The sequence below is a fragment of the Sander lucioperca genome, chromosome 21, assembly GCF_008315115.2.
Source record: "Sander lucioperca isolate FBNREF2018 chromosome 21, SLUC_FBN_1.2, whole genome shotgun sequence".
Classification (NCBI taxonomy): domain Eukaryota; kingdom Metazoa; phylum Chordata; class Actinopteri; order Perciformes; family Percidae; genus Sander; species Sander lucioperca.
In genome coordinates this window covers 26,295,998-26,312,772 of record NC_050193.1, presented here as the reverse complement: position 1 = coordinate 26,312,772, position 16,775 = coordinate 26,295,998, and the positions used below count along the sequence as shown (strand labels likewise).

The 16,775-nt window shown below is 41.0% G+C and overlaps 2 protein-coding genes across 3 annotated transcripts; both read left to right on the top strand.

Annotated features, from left to right (window-relative positions):
- Positions 1 to 564: 564 nt before the first annotated feature.
- stard3 (StAR-related lipid transfer (START) domain containing 3) lies at positions 565 to 10,326 on the top strand. Its single transcript, XM_031319076.2, has 15 exons — positions 565 to 855; positions 2,609 to 2,846; positions 2,954 to 3,031; positions 3,384 to 3,461; positions 3,568 to 3,621; positions 3,959 to 4,076; positions 4,164 to 4,265; positions 4,385 to 4,440; positions 4,526 to 4,618; positions 5,960 to 6,022; positions 7,001 to 7,096; positions 7,189 to 7,268; positions 7,396 to 7,500; positions 7,605 to 7,698; positions 8,261 to 10,326. Exons 2-15 carry the CDS (start codon positions 2,637 to 2,639, stop codon positions 8,381 to 8,383), a joined length of 1,350 nt encoding a protein of 449 aa, XP_031174936.1. The 5' UTR covers positions 565 to 855; positions 2,609 to 2,636; the 3' UTR covers positions 8,384 to 10,326.
- Positions 10,327 to 10,984: 658 nt separating this feature from the next.
- On the top strand, positions 10,985 to 14,349 carry mreg (melanoregulin). 2 transcript variants are annotated; one of them, XM_031319078.2, is made up of 6 exons: positions 10,989 to 11,174; positions 11,354 to 11,671; positions 11,861 to 12,023; positions 12,416 to 12,506; positions 12,589 to 12,752; positions 13,311 to 14,349. In XM_031319078.2, the coding sequence occupies exons 2-6, from the start codon at positions 11,583 to 11,585 to the stop codon at positions 13,518 to 13,520; spliced, it is 717 nt and encodes a 238-aa protein (XP_031174938.1). In that variant the 5' UTR covers positions 10,989 to 11,174; positions 11,354 to 11,582; the 3' UTR covers positions 13,521 to 14,349. The 2 variants fall into 2 exon arrangements, with proteins under 2 accessions (XP_031174937.1, XP_031174938.1); XM_031319077.2 differs by having other exon boundaries at positions 10,985 to 11,671.
- The last annotated feature ends 2,426 nt before the right edge of the window (positions 14,350 to 16,775 follow it).

Here is a 16,775-nt window from a genome sequence, read left to right as displayed (position 1 = left end):
TGATACATCTTGCATAATCTTGAATAACATATCTATTCCCGTAAAAAAAAGTGCATACCGGTGTGTACACTTGTGTGTATTTTAAAAGATTATTTTTTAATGTCCTTACCGGAAGTGAAAGTGCGAAGTTTTTGTGTCTGCCTTTACTCTCGTCAAATTGGAAGGTGGGATGTGACTGTAAATATTAACAGTCTATGAATGAGAGCGTTTATAATCATGACTATGCTGCCCTCCGGTGGCCATATTGTGTAACTACATCAATGTAAATTGTAAAAGTTTTATTTTGAAAGTATTTATAAGCTTTTAGTGACTGACTTTATGACAGAGAGACATATGGTAACTACTACCGTTAGCTAGCTAATTGCTCCAGCCTTTAACCATAGCTTCAACCATAGACTGTATGGCTTCAACCTACGTCGTCGAAGTAACATTCCCTCTAGCGGTCACATTGAGTTAGCGTCAAGCTAGACACAATAGCATACCTCCGGTTAAACATTCAAAATAAAACTGACAATCGGCGTGATGTAGTCATGCGCTTTATCCACCAGAGGACAGCTCGTGATTATAAACGCATTCATTGTTACCTTTAATTCAATTACAGTAATCGCCAAAAGCAGACAGTACGTAGTTTTTTTAAGAGTGCCTGGAATGAAAAGACGCTTTGAGAGGAATGGACACTGAGGGAGAGTAAGAGTAAAACCTGAATGAGGCAGTAATGCAACATTGTGGATGCCAACTGCGGTAAAACCTCAAAGAAGAAGAAGAAGAAAAAACATCTTGCGTCGATATTTAATCTTTGAAAGGTCAGCCCCGGTCCGGAAGACAGGCGACGACGATGATGATGCGGTAAATCAAGTAAGTTTAGTTACTTTAATGCTTTCAATTTGGGTTTTTTTTTAAATAGTTTTATGCGGGGTTATGTTAACTTGATTACCTTGCTTCATAGCCTTACTTTCTGTAGCTGTTCACGTGAGACGTGATGTGTTTGTGTTTCTTCATGGTGTAACGTCAACATGAAGCTAACCGTGGTCGCCAACATAGCCTCTTGTCTTCGCTTGATCAATCCGTTTGTTTACATGAGTTATCTATAACATTGCACCAGCGATACTGGTGATTATTTTTTGGTCTGTTTTGTTTTACTGGTAACGCTGGTTGACAGGGGTAAGTTAACGTTAGCTTGCCTGACACATGCTGAAGTACAGCGAGACAAGTTGTTTGTTTTTTAGCAGAAGTGAGGGGCGGGGGTAGTAAGTTACTGCGGTCTGAAAACGCTAAAACACAATTTTAATCAGAATTTAAAGATTTAAAGATGCCCTTTCCAAACGCGGAGGACTGTAGTCTTTCTGGATACGTAGATAAACCGGGGATGTCTCATGATGCTTGTAAACATTAAGTTCATTGTCTAGAAATAGCTAGCTAGTTCATGAGACAATTGAAACTCACTCAGCATTGGCTGATAGTGATTCACTGGGTTATCAACAAGTTTGACCATTTGGTCTAATGGTCAAACTTGATACAGAATAGATACAAGCAATTATTCTGCCAACAATCTGATGCCAAAGTGCAGGCAGACGTCAATAAGTGCTCCAGCACTAAAACACACTGACAGTTAAATGTGCGTTTTAATTCAATTTTATTTATATTGTCAAATCCTAACATAAATGATCTCAGGAAACTTTCCAGATGGAATAGGTATAGTCTAGTTTCTAGACCACACGCTATACTTTACAGAAACCCAACGATTCCCCCACGATCAAATCCTGCATTTAAACATACAGCAGCACAAATAGTTTATATACACAAAGGATACAACATATTATGTGTAGTCCAGATTCAGATTGTACTCTCAGTGTCATGGAGTTGGTTGTTTTATGGCAACATCTTCAATGGATAAATATTTTTCTTTAATGTAACATTGGTAGAGGACTGTTGGATTGTGGTTCTTTATGTAAAGAGCTGTTTATCTTAACCACAAACCACATTGTAGTTTGTGGATAGATAATGTAGCGACAAACATAGACAATACGTTTTACATCGTCAAAAATATATGTTATAAATCAGCATCAAAATATAACAAATGGATCATGTGTATTTTTGGATCTTAAACCTGATAAAATGCTGAGCAAAGTCATGAGACTGCACGCAGAGCAGCGACAGCAGTGAAGGAAGAAGGAATTTTTCTCTGCTGTTATCTTTTCTTTATTTTTTGCAAACACACACACACCCACGGTGCAGACTAGTAAAAGCAAGTCTATCACAATAAAAACATGTGGCATAACTTATGTTATATCTAATACATGTTTTATTCACCAAACATTTTTTTTAGATGTTGCCCTGATGAAGACAAGACAGATGAAAACTTGTGTACTGGATCTTAATCTTTAGAATATAAATGTTATGAGTATTATGAGCTGTCCTTAATGAAAATTGTGATACGTGTTTAGGTGCTTCTCTAGCACACATTGGACTCAGTATAAACTGCTTTTTATGCTTTAAAGGGTTTTTCACATCCATATTGGGCAAACGGTGTGTGCTTTATAGCGCTTTTTATGCACATTCTTTCCATTTTTTTGGTTGATACAGAAGGACTTTATCTCCCTTTTTACAGGGGGGGAGTTTCCTGTCTCACAGCAGGAATGCCGGGTGGAGACTATGGGGAGCTCGGGGGCAGCCTCCCTGCCATCGCCTCCCTGAACGCTTCCTACTCTACATCGCTGTCCCTCCCTTCCCCGTACCTGTTGCCACCCGCAGAGCGCAAGGCCATCTCTGACGTCCGCCGCACCTTCTGTCTCTTCGTGACATTCGATCTGCTCTTCATCTCCCTTCTGTGGATTATTGAGCTGAATGTGAGTGTTTATTTTGGGCGGGATGTTTTTAGAGACATGGTTTTTGTCCTGTCTGCCACAGCAGTGACAGGTTAAGACTGATCGGACTCTGCTCTGTTCTCCTGCAGATCTCCAGCTCGATCTGGGACAGATTAAAAAATGAGGTCGTCCTTTATGACTACAGATCTTCCTTCTTTGACATCTTTGTAAGTGGGTCGATCCAACTCTGAGAACATTTCATTTAATTTCTATGTAGAAAGATGGCATTGTGTGTAAGTGTGTAATCCTGATCATGTCTGGAAAGCTTTGACCTCTCAATGAGCAGATAGATACTCATGTTCAACCTGTAATTTGTTATTTATTTATTTATTTATTTGTCGACCAGGCGGATATTGTATTATAGTATGTGAATGAGCTGTCAAGGTTTATCACGACATTTATTGACGCAAGAGGAGGAAATGTTAACATAGTTCAACATGTCTGAAGCACACAATAATTTTAAATGCCTGAGGTCATTTTTTTTAAACTTTTCCCTTCCTTCCTTCCTCCTTGTCTCAGCTGCTTGCCTTGTTTCGTTTCCTGTGTCTACAAGTGGGTTACGCTGCTTTTCGGTTGAAGCATTGGTGGGTTATTGCGGTAAGTGAGCTAAGGCACAGCGAAGCACACACTGATGAAATCATGTAATGTCTCTTATTAGCAGATCTGGATGTGAATTATAACACAAATCGTCCTTCCTCCACAGGTTACCACTCTAGTGACCAGCGTCTTCCTCGTTGTTAAGGTCATCGTATCTAGTGTGAGTGTCCCCCTCCTGCCTCTGCTACATTTTTACAGTTGTGTATATGTGTGTTTGGTGCATATCAGTCAAAAACCACAGAGACTTTTTCACTTCTGCATTTATGCCAGTAAATCTGCTATCTGACCGGACGCTGAGCTGATAAGAGTTTTTATGATTTGATTTTTTTATGCAGCACAGAGGAACATTTTTACAGCTCTCGTTCCTTTTTTTTTTTTTTATATATTCAACAATGGGGAAGTAACAACACAAAATACAACCACCTCTCGTAATAGTACTTATATTTTAGTTTGATACCCCGCAGCTTCAGGATGACATGGTTTCTCTCTCTACACAGCTCCTTTCCCAGAATGCCTTTGGCTATGTGATACCCATCACTTCGTTTGTGGTGGCCTGGCTGGAGACCTGGTTCCTTGACTTCAAGGTGCTCACTCAGGAGGCCGACGATGAGAGAGGTGAGAGAGAGATTTCTGACAAGTTTGAACACGACTCCACCAAAATCTGTTTCTCCTTTTCTAACTATTTTTCTTCTTTGACATCAGCCTACCTGGCAGCGGTCAACGCAGCCTGTGAACGAGCCCCCATGATCTACCCCCGCGCTGTTTCAGACGGACAGTTTTACTCTCCACCTGAATCCGTCGCAGGTGATGTCTGCTCCTCTGTTGTGATCGGTCCTTGTTTAGTCAGCCTGTGCGTGGGCCTTAGTGGGTTTATTATGTCCTTTTTATTTGAGCCACATTTTGAATTTTGGCTCTGTCTGCAGGATCTGAAGAGGATCTGGATGAGGAGGGTCTTGGACGCAAAGCTGTCACTACACAGGTACCTGCATCAGTCTGAGGAGTCTCTGTACTCCTCACCTGATCATGACTGATGATTTTCTTTCCTCTTCTCACTCTTGTTCCAGGAGAAGGAGTATGTCAGACAGGGTCGTGAGGCCATGTCTGTGGTAGAGCAGATCTTAGCCCAGGAGGAAAACTGGAAGTATGAAAAAAACAATGTGAGTGAATGATTTAGCTTCAACATATTTGATCTATCCAATGAAGAAGTGTCTTCTCTTCCCCTTTGGTTGCGGTCACATGCATAACTACAGTGCTAAAATGCATCTGAGGGACTGACAGAGGAGTGAAGCTGCCCTGGTGATGTGTTGCTTTGGCTATGTGGCCAGTGTAGACAAAGTGTCAGACTAATACAGTAGTATAACATAGTGTTCAATCACCAAAACTTCATTGTGTTTTGCAACAAGCCATATGGAGGGTTGGGGTTTGATTGCAATTTTTTTTTTAAAGATTATCATTTGGGCATTTTTAGGCCTTTATTGACAGGGCAGCTGAAGAAATGAAAGGAGAGAGAGGGGGGAATAACATGCAGCAAAAGGCCACAGGTCGGATTCGAACCCAGGCCCGCTGCGTCGAGGAGTAAACCTCTATATATGAACACCCGCTCTACCAACTGAGCTATCCGGTCGCCCTGATTACAATTTAATGAATCAGAATTTTGTATTGAATTTGTGTATTAGAGTTGGACCAATAAATCTGCCGATATTAGCACATTGCAGATATTGGTGTGTGTGTGTGTATGTCGGTCGATGAGTAACAAAAGATTGCTGTACGGAAATGCCAAGCTGGGTTTGAGGTCTTTCACTATTACATAGTTTGTCCACCACAGAGCACTGACTGGTTTTACACTGTATGCCTTGATCATAATTCTTTGAAGGGGCTGTCCTCGACATTCAGATTATTATACATTGGTGGAGTAATGGCGTCCTGAGTTAGTCCCTAGTTTCCTTGGGTTATGTGTTAATGTTGAAAAAGATTACTATTGGCTGATACATCTTTTTTTTTTAAACTCTTTTTAAACAATCCAGTACTGGTCGGGCTGTATTGTTTATTCAATATGGATCCAGTTAAGTAACTTGTTTGGAGAGAAATAAAAGTCCAAGATGGGCGTTCAGAGTACTAAAACTAGAACTTACTGCTTAGATGGGTCACATATTTGCTATGTAGTTAATTCAGTATTTTGTGCACAGTTCTTTGCTAATAGGAAAAGCAGATTCAGTGAGACTCTGGACTCAGTGAAACAACATCATTTAGTAACTTGGACCCAGATCCAAATTTCAAACACTAATTGAAAACCCAACTCGTTCCACATTCGCTGCAGGAATGGTTTCAGTTTATTTGTAGTCCTTATCTGAATCGGAAATTTTTAATTAAAAAAAAAAAAAAGGCCATCTATATTTTACCACCAAAAAGGTAAATAGTTTTTTACTTTAGTTTTCCTTAGATACACTGAAACGAAAGAGAAACAATCATCCTACTAACAGTATTTTGTTTCATTTCAGGACATGGGAGACTGTGTCTACACTCTGGAGATTCCCTTCCATGGAAAGACTTTCATTCTGAAGGTACAGCAGCACTTTGTGTATTCATTGTGAAACTGTGTCTCACCAAGACACATGCTCTAGTAGTGATCCAAATGAAGCTTATATAGAGCAAAAATATTTTCTTTTTTTTAGCCATTTTATATGAATATTTCCACATTTGTAAACCAGTATCAACAGTGTTTTTTCAAGCTGTTTAATGCTATAGATCTAAAAATGAGACTGAATATGGCATTAAACATAGATATAAAAAATGGAGGGTGGGGGTGTGGCCTTGACCAACTGCCATGCTTTGCTGGTTTGCAAGCCATGATGTCTCTCTCTTTCTCATGGGTGGGCCAAATTCTCTGGGCGGGCAAAGCAGAGAAAGGGGAGGTAACCTTACTCCTTATGACCTTATAAGGAGCAAGATTCCAGATCGGCCCATCTGAGCTTTCATTTTCTCAAAGGCAGAGCAGGATACCCAGGGCTCGGTTTACACCTAGCACCATTTCTAGCCACTGGGGGACCATTAAAAACCTCCATAAAGTGAAATTTTCATGCCATGGGACCTTTAAACACTCTGCCGTAACTGAATTAAGTACACTTTGCAGCTGATGGGCATGTATGTATTTGAACAACCTCTAGAGGTCACTGTTATGAAATAATCGAGACTAATGTGGTGTTAAATCAGATATTAAAGAGACTTCCTGGTGCTACTCTACTAGCTTCAGAGCAACTGGAGTCACGTTGCAAAGGAGTTCCTTTTAGCAGGTGTAATTTCCCAGAGAGATAGTCAAAGGACGCCTGCTATTTACAGGATGCTACATAACTGAAGGCTATTTGAGATGATAATGATAATCACCTAAATGATAAACAAGGCCTGGTCATAACCTAGCCTCAGATTCATTTTACTTTTAGACACACTTATGCTGTGTTTAATTAAATTACCTGTGTTGAGTCATGTTTTTCAAGTTTAAAAGAGGCATTTTGTAATGTTTGTGTATTGTTGTTTTTGTTCAGGCCTTTATGCAGTGTCCTGCTGAGCTTGTGTATCAGGAGGTAATTCTGCAACCAGAGAAGATGGTCCAGTGGAACAGAACTGTTTCCGCCTGCCAGGTGACAACTTTGACGTATTTTTACTCATGTTTCTGAATATTTTGCATTGTGTTGTGCCACAGTCTTAACAGTGCTGTCTGCCTTCTCCTCAGATCCTTCAGAGGGTTGACGACAACACTCTAGTATCATATGATGTCGCCTCTGGAGCAGCAGGGGGAGTTGTGTCTGCGAGGTACATCAGCACAGCATACAGCCAGCTTCAATATGTGGCGGTTTATTTTCTTTCACCTTATTTTCATGCAGACTACAGGTCTGAAATAATGTAAATTGACTGACCGATGGATTTTTCTTTCCTCTAGGGACTTTGTTAATGTTCGGCGGGTGGAACGCAAACGAGACTGCTACCTGTCTGCTGGCATGGCAACTGACCACAACAGCAAACCTTCAAGCGGTCGCTACGTCAGGTGAGATTCTGAACATCGTGTCGATTTGACAAAAGTGCAGTTGTTTAGTTTAATTTCTTAAACTTCTCTGTCTTCTCTCCTACCTTTTTTATTGTTGGCCTCAGGGGAGAGAACGGTCCCGGAGGATTTGTGGTGCTCAAATCCAGCAGTAACCCGTCTGTCTGCACCTTCATCTGGGTCCTCAACACAGACTTGAAGGTGAGAAGATACGCGCCTCAGTTAATCTGCCATTGTATGTCATTCGAGGCAAGATGGGATCATCGTTGCCTTGAAGATTGGTAAAATTCAAATTTTCTGTAATTAGAAAAGATTTGCTGCAGCAGCAAATAGTGACCGGATGCAGAAAAATAGAATGAGAATAGAGCAAAAAGAGGTTTTTGAACATGACTCAATCAGTAATTATACTAGAATCTATTAACATATAAATAACAAGGATGAACATTTGAATTGCAGAACACACTGAGACAAAGAAAGCTGCTGAGCAGCTGATGGCAATGTTACTGAACAAATTGAAATTTTGACGTGACGATGGCGCTAGATGAAACATCTCTGGGGACCATGGATGTCTGTACATAATGTCATAGCAATATCTCAACATAGTTCTATGTGGTGGACTGACAGACCGCCATCAATAGAGCCATGCCGTTAGCATGGATAAAAATGAAAGATGAAAGAAAAGCATAAATATATTTCAGGTGTACAAAAAAGTTATAATGTGTAAGAAGCACAGAATTAACAGTCACTGTTTGTGTCTCTTCAGGGCCGACTGCCCCGCTACCTCATCCACCAGAGTCTGGCCGCCACCATGTTTGAATTCATGTCCCATTTACGGCAACGTATCGCTGAGCTGCGGCCCTCATTCCGCTCCCACCAACACACATAAAACAGGAGAGACCTCTAACTTTGGCTGAGAGATGTCACTATTCTTTTCTGTTAGTGGACCCCAAAAATGTGCTTTAGCAGTACCCTCAGCTGAAGGGATGTGCTACCCTGACTGAGAACACTGCACTTGTAAGCATAGGAGATGTGAGACATGTAACCACACTTCAGTCACAAGAGAAGAGGAGTTTTTCAGATCTCAAAGACAATGTTCCTCCTCATCCTTAAACTTCAACGTTGTTTTTTAAGCGTGATCACATACATGTTTTTATGTGGACCTGTAATTGTTTTGCTGTGTCCCTCGCCGTGCAATGAGTACTGTGCTTCCTGAATCTGCTAAGTCGTCTTGTGGCAGGGCGGACATTACTGAAACAAGTAAACCTGTATGAAGATCCCAGTGAATCTCACTGTTTGGGCATCTGTTTCACTTGTTACAAAAGAACTGGTGCAATGGCATGAAGCAGCTGTCTCTCTGAGCCTTATCTTACTGCACACGTTTACTTGCTGCTTTTGTTTTAATTATTTTGTGTGTATGTTTTCACTGTAGCATCTTAAATGTGTTTCTCTGGTGCACCTGCCCTAAAAAAAATCCACACTTCACAGCCATATTTTCAACAAACCCTTAATTTAAATGGGTAAAAGATATTTCCACACCGTTTATTCTCCTTTTCTACACTGTAATAGATGGGGAAAGATGTCGCCTGTAGTCTAATCACCACTAGAGGGAGACACCACTGATCCACATAGTGAAAGCCTCCTACTGTGGTTTGACATCATTCTCTGTCCCAGGGTGCAAAAATTGGCTAACATTTAATCAACTGTTACTGAGGGTTTTTAATACTGCTTTTGTTTTGCACGTCGGGATCAGCCAGGAAGTCAAACCAGTCAGTCAGATGAGGTGATGTGTTTCAAATGCATTGGCAAGCGCATTAAGACAAATGAAGATGATGGTGATAATGTTCATACATTAGGCTGCTGTATACTAACTAAAGCTAATTTTGGTGCCAATAACCTCTAGTGGCCTTATGGTAAAAGAGCTGACTCTATATTTGTCTTCAAAAGTTATTACTTCACGGATTTCCATTGACTTTAGTTCTGGCTTCCCTCAGGGCCTGAGATGTGGCACGGAATGATGTTTTTCTATAATTTCTTACATCATCGAGCATGATGTTGTTTTTAGTCAATTAGAAATGTCACTTCTAGCTTGTTGAGTTCTAGCTTTGTTTCAAAGTCTGTACCTCCAGACAAATCATGATTTAACATTGCATATGTAATGAAAGCTAAAAAGACTGAGGTCTGGTCATTGGTTCAAACCACTGTGGAGCTGAACCAAAGAGTGACTTGTTCTTTCTTGTGCTTTTCAATCTTGAGAAATAAGGCATGAAACAACTTTATTGAAATGTTCATACGTTGAAACAGCATATTTGTGTAAACTGATGATGTGAGTGTAATGTGGTCATTCACCACATCACACTCGCATCATGGCCACACGACCATGAGGCATTTTACTTTGTAAGCCCAGGTTATTTGTGAATGCTGCGATCACAGTCTGAAATTATTCCTTTTTATAAAGTCAAACAAGTGGCTAGAGATTTAAGGGGATTGGTTTTAGCTACATTCAGTACTGTACTGAGAGAATGTCGTTAATGATATCAACATTTTGGTGCCTTTAACATAGTCACATTACATGTCCGCCTTTTCTTTTGCTTTGCATTTATTTTATACTGGTGAATCAATGATTAATATGTTAAGCAAAGTTATACTGGATATGTATGAAGCTTGCTTAGAGTACTTGTTTTCTTTGATAGTTTTTTTTAATAATACTTTTAGTGTGTCTATAGACCATTCATCAAACATGTTAATTTGAAGCCATCACATACTCTATACTGACCGACCGTTTTTGAGTCTTAACCAGTGTCTTATGTCTAATAAAAAATATAAACTCATGACCGTGTTCCAGCTTCCAAGCCTCATTTAACTTGCAGTCAAAACCAGTTGTTAATATAAACCTCTTGCTTTATCAATTTCATACTCAGTATATTGTTTTTGTATACAGTATGTATGTATATCTTGTATGACCTACATGATAAAAGATTATTTTATCTTCCCCCTATGTGATACTGAATGACTCTTATATTATGGTAGTTTCTACCCCTATATTTTCCAGCATTGGATCCTTGGGGGGAGGGGGGGGTTATGTCATGAGCAATAATACCATGTGACCTGAGCCTATGTCACATGTGTGTCAGCCTGTTGCAATGTTCACAATGCTTAACCAGACTTCTGCTTTTTCTTTGAAAGACTTGTAAAATCAGATATTCTATGAAATCTTCAGAAATTCAAAGTAATCCATACAAAGATTCTAATTTACCAGATGTATACAGATTCATGGTTAAGTGATCTCAGTGATGCAATGAACTTAAATAATCCTTAATAAATAATAATAATAATAATAAACTCTGGTAGATTGGATATAGAGTGTGTAATCAGACTTACTGTTGAAAAGGAGATGTGTTGTCCTCAGGGCAAAACCAAATGCTGAGGACAAGAGCTGGAGCAGTTCACATGATTATGTTGTGACTGTCTTCTGAGGCTGTGGGTGTGTGAATATGTGTTTTTTAAATCGATGAGAGAGGGAGCACCTCACTGTGCTCTTTGTCCCCTTCGTAAGGTTGATGAGAAGCACCAGTCCTTGGGCTGCCATCTGCCTGAGCATCTCTACCCGGACAGGCTCTGGCTCATGATCTGGATGTGGAGCCCTGACTGGGCCCTATAAATGGGAAGCTGAAAATTAGGTAGAGTTTGGGGATCAGTGACTTGTTTTATAACTTTTTTTAACCTGATTTTCTTTCTGATCATTTTTACCAGATGCTCTTCCTCTGAGAGTGAAACCAGATCATTAAGATTCATTCTAGTGGACCACATGTTGTGACAGGTGCCTTTTCTTACTTTGCCGAATCTTTTTGATACATAGGCTGTGAATAAGGTCTCATCTCTAAGGAGAGAGCATCTACAGCACAGAAGCATTGTGAAATTAAAAGCAAACCAGCTGAGTTCATACATATCAGACCAGACTCACCATTGGAATCAGCTTTACTATTGCTTGAAGAACCAAGGAAGTTGTTCTACCTTTCAAAGAACTGAAGTCCGATTTACGTCTGGATTATCAACCATCGTGAACACCTACTACCCATTGACTCTAGATGGGTTCAGCCTTTAAGAAGCTCTGCTGCTGCTGCTGCGATAGTGGTGACGACGATGACGAAGATGAGGAAAAGCAGCCTTTAATACCGTAAGAAGACCACCTACCACTTTAACACGATTATCATCATTTACCTATCATTTACACTATAACAGAACAATGCACCAAAAATGTATTTTATAGTGTCAGTAAGTACTGTAATTGTCATGTCATATTTTATTATGTATGTACATCCACTGTATGAAAGTGTATTTATTGCTTGTTTGTGTTGGCTAACAGTCAGGATCCGTTGGAGTATTTTAACCGTGAAGTGCAGAAGCGTCGTGATGAGGAGACCAACCTGTGGAGTGAGCCAGGAGACCCCAGCCACTCAGAGAGAGATGACGACCGGGTCCTATACGGCCTGCTGCAGGCCAGGAACAAGACCCGCATGGGATCCACGGTATGTGAGGAAAGATTTTCTTGACACAGATTAGAGTCTTGAGGCTTTATTCATTCATGTTAACCTGAAGTTGAAAAAAGAAACCAATAACAACTTGTACAGCAGTAAAAAAAGAACTCCAGTTGACTCTAACTGGTGCAAAAAAGGTCTGAAATGTAACTACAGAAGGTGCAAAAGAGTCAACAAAGTGCAACAGACAGAAAACATGAATGACAAATCATCTTAAGCTGTATAAAATGATTATGATCTGTCATTCAAACCAGCTATGGGGCAGCAGGACAATGTTGAAATGATCTAATTACAAGAGAGTAGACCAGAAGAGCCTCTCCTATGAGAGAAATTCAGCAGGCTGAAAGAAATAGTTTTTACTGCTTTGTCCTTTTCTTGTTCAGGGCTATCGCCGACTAAGTGTTGGCATCGATGCCATGAGAGATACCCGTCGAGAAGTCAGAGACAAATGGAAGACAGTCATGGAGAACTTAGGTAATGCTGAACAGATGAGATGTGGGACAGATTTACACTTCTGCATACATAGTAACGGAACATGGTATACCTTCTTCTCTAGGTTTCACGGCGGAGGCCGACTCACTGCTGACGGTGTCTGCTGGAGCCTCACATGACCGTATGCGTAATGCCCCCGCAGCACGTGCCATGCTTAATACGCTCCACAGTGAGACTTCCATCTTCAGCAGCAGAGAGCCGCCACCAGAGAGATATCTACTAATCCTGGTGAACTTTGATCTCATACTGATCCCTCAAGTGAAAGTGCCATTGCTGTGACCTAGAGGTTAAAAACCACCCTTGGGTGGTGTGAGACATATCACTCATCGTAATCATGACCTAACCCAAAATGAGGGCGTGTTTACTCCATCCCTGTGCTCAAGGCCATAACGAGGGGTACTTTTCCTCAACCCCTTGTAGCCATCTTGTTAAATAGGTCTAACTGCAACTTCAGTATCCAAAAATCCATTTAGCTCCTGTTACCTAAGCCTAAGGCTAGGGGCATGAACTCAGGATGAACCAATGGTGAATTATCTCACAGTTGCAGAGAAGGTATTGGGTATCATTCAACAGAGGTTTATCTTATCATTTTTAAATGGTCAAAAGATAAATGAATCAAGATTCTTCCAGAGGTTCAGATCACAGCCTCTGGACGATATAGGTTGACATATGCAATTCCTGTGGTGCAGTGAAAGACACTAACCCCTTTAACACCCATATTCTGACAATAATCACATTCAGTTTCGCTGCTTCAACCACGTCTTCTCTTTCTTTACCTCTTCGTAGGATCGACTCCTGTATCTAGATATAGCTGAAGATTTTCTGGAAAAGGCAAGGAGCTTCTATCCTCCAAAGGATGATTCAGACGAGGAGGAGTCGGGCCTTGCCATAAACCTGCCGTTGCTGCTGGCCAGGGTAGAGGCCATGAATGGAAAAGGCAATGACGATGAGGACGAGAGTGGAGGAGATGATGGAAACTTAAGTGACAGATCTTAAGATCTACTGGCTGCAATAATAAGAAATACATGGCAGGGGGCAGTAGTTATCAACCCTGGAGACATGGGTGATAGAAATGCATAGCTCTTACCTTCAAGTGTGTTGCTGCTTCTTGGATGCTTTAGGCTGAACGATTATTTTTTTCTCCCATAACTACACAGCTTGAGTCTTATTCTATTTCCACTAGTCAAAATCTAAAAGGGCTTTTTCAAATGTTCTGGTAAATGTTACAGTGGTATTAAATGTCTGTGTCTTTTTTTCTGTCCACCACAGAGTTTTATCAAGTTCTTAGCCTGTTGATTGTTCAGCTGTTGTGAACCTTCAGGGTAGCAATGTTCCTTTGAGCAGAGCCTCTTTATGTTTTGTCCTATGATTATCAACACGCCTTCTATCACATGATGGGTAACAACACTGAATAAATAGCCCATTAATCTGATTTTTTCTTACAGTGTCACAATAATGTGTGTTTGCATAATTGATACTTTTAACTCATAGTCTGCATTTGGTTTTAAACATTTGGGAAAATAGCAGATGGAAATACAGTACAGTATGTTGAACTATTTAAATTGGTTGTGTATGTGACTGAGGTGACTTTTAGGTAATGCATGAGGGTGTTTTTTTTTTCCCCTCCAGCAATTAAATACCTAAAATGTGAAAGATTTCTAGGCTCATATAGACGTTTGTGTATGTGTTCTTGTGTCCAGTTTATGATAAAATAAAGTTCCAGCCTAAAGCCTGTACAGTGTCACATGGTATGATAACTTCTCTGGGGCTGCCTCATGTGAAGTGATATGAGTTTCCATTTACTAACAACTTACACAAAGAAGAAGAGAATAATTTGCATGACTATCGGCAAATCCGAAACTGAAATAGGATTGTGTGTCAAGTGAGAATTAAGCAGTGATTCCATGGAAACTGTGGCACGAGAGCAACATTCCTTTGAAGTGGAACACAAGGGTCTTCTTCAGTCTGTTACTGTGCCCTCACGTGGCATGTCGGCTGTGTGTACCCATGACTGGCTTACACTCTGATCCGCAGACATACCTTAAATCCTGGCCTTGTGCTGCCTGTATGGCGTCTGACCATCCCTAAGGCCAGACCGGGTTGCAAGATGGATGGTGAAAAAGGAGTGTTGGTGGTCAGCTTCTTGTTGTTGTTGCTGCTGTTGTTATGTAAGACACTCTTTTGAGGGCACATGTTTGAACACAGCACCAGCCTGCTGACACACACACACACACACACACACACACACTGTAATAGCTGGTAACACTTGACTGTGGTGCCAGTATGAAACACCAGAGTCAAGTTGAAGATGGTGCGCAGGAATCGATGGAATGTCCATTTGCCCTCTGATACCTTTTGCTGCTAACCAAGCACTGTGTGTCGGGTCGGATTCAGTCTTCTTCTGTTACTCAAACTTGCAACATTTTGCCTTTTCTACCACCTTCTGACAGGCCGGGCTTTATCTTGCAATTGCCCTTCTCCTCCCCCTCTCTCCCTCCGACTCCCTGTCTCTTCTGTCACTTCCCAGCAGCTGTGGCAGCGCTGTTATGCAACACAAAGCTTGTCTTGGCCAGGTGTGGCCTGCTGCTGTTGGAGGGATGACTGTGACTGTGACAGTGACGATCACTGTGACAGGGCTCACCTTATCACTGTTCACCTTTACACACCATTCACACCCCATGGCTTCATTAGCATAGCATGACTCACCCAAAAACAGCAAGGAGGTGACAGCTATCTGATGCCCTTTTGCTGTTTAAGCAGGTGAATTCTCAAATTATAGCTAAAACTCTGTGTACTGTCTCCTCTTTTTTACAGTCTATTATTGCTCTGTGTCATGTTGACTCTAAAAAGATAATCTCAACACTGAAGGACCTTGCATAGTGACTTACTAGGTTTCTAAAGTGGCATTTCATCGTTGCTATGTTGTCATAACATGACTGAAGGCATGACCCCAAGGATGCCTACGGTGCTCTTCTTTTACCTCTGACACTAACCAATGTCACCCTGCTGAGAAGTTACAAGACATTTAAATATTGCTGTACTTGACAGACAGGGAAAATAGCATTTACTGTAACTGTAACATTAGACATACAGGGCATGAATAGTCAGTGGAAAGGAATGGCAGTCATAGACAGCTATAGATTTAATATCATAATTTGGCACAGATTTAGCAGATTGCATATTTTTTTCATAACTACATGTGAAACTAATGAAAAACACATTTAAGATGTGTGATTGATCTCATCATTAGGATAATTTATGTTGTGTGTGTGTGATATCTGATCTCTGTTATCTGATGATATCAGTACCTGATGTGGATGAATGAGTCAGAGTCAGGGACCGGTAGTAACATCACACCAACAGACAACTGTCAGAGGTTAGTGTGTGTGTGTGTGTGTGTGTGTGTGTGTGTGTGTGTGTGTGTGTGTGTGTGTGTGTGTGTGTGTGTGTGTGTGTGTGTGCGCGTGTGTGCGTGTGTGTGTGTGTGCGTGTGTGTGTGTGTGTGTGTGTGTGTGTGTGTGTGTGTGTGTGTGTGTGTGCGCGCGCGCGCGCGCACGTGCGTGTGTTTCTTAGTCTGTAACCTGAGTTGATTATGGCTTGTGTGGCGCTCTGTCACCGGGGTAATGAATCACTGGGGATGGAGGAGCTCTCACTTGTACTGAGGCAGCGCACTGTAATGGCATTTAATGAGGGGGTTTGATGTTGTCACAAGGCACAGCTGTTGTATAAACTCCTTCTCAACTGTGTTATGATTTTAAAGTCAGCAAGCTACTCCATAAAGTTCTCTAGCTTTTCACCTTTTATCTTCAAGTGACAGATGTGTTGTGATTCTGATGCATACATATTTAACCTACTGCCTGAAATATCCTTTGTGTATGGAAAACAGCTGCATCATTGCAGTCTTTCCACATCAAACTGCTTCGTGTACATCAAGACCAAAACCTTATTAAGATTCCTAAACCTGTGTGTGTTTATATAGACTCCATGAGTGTCTCCATGATACTTTCCATTCTGACACCACGATCCCAGCTGAAGTGGAAAGTGCTGAGTGATTACAGAGAAGACTGGGCATACAATTTGAGAATCAGGGGGTTTTCAGCCCAATTACCCTTAACCCCTCCTCAGAGTTTGGACTTCCAGTTCTCAGCAACTGGGACACGGAGCACTTGGTGTCAAATGTCATTGCACACTGATTGTAGGGTGACAACATGGATCAGGAATAGCAACAGAACATCTATAAAAGTCGTGGAC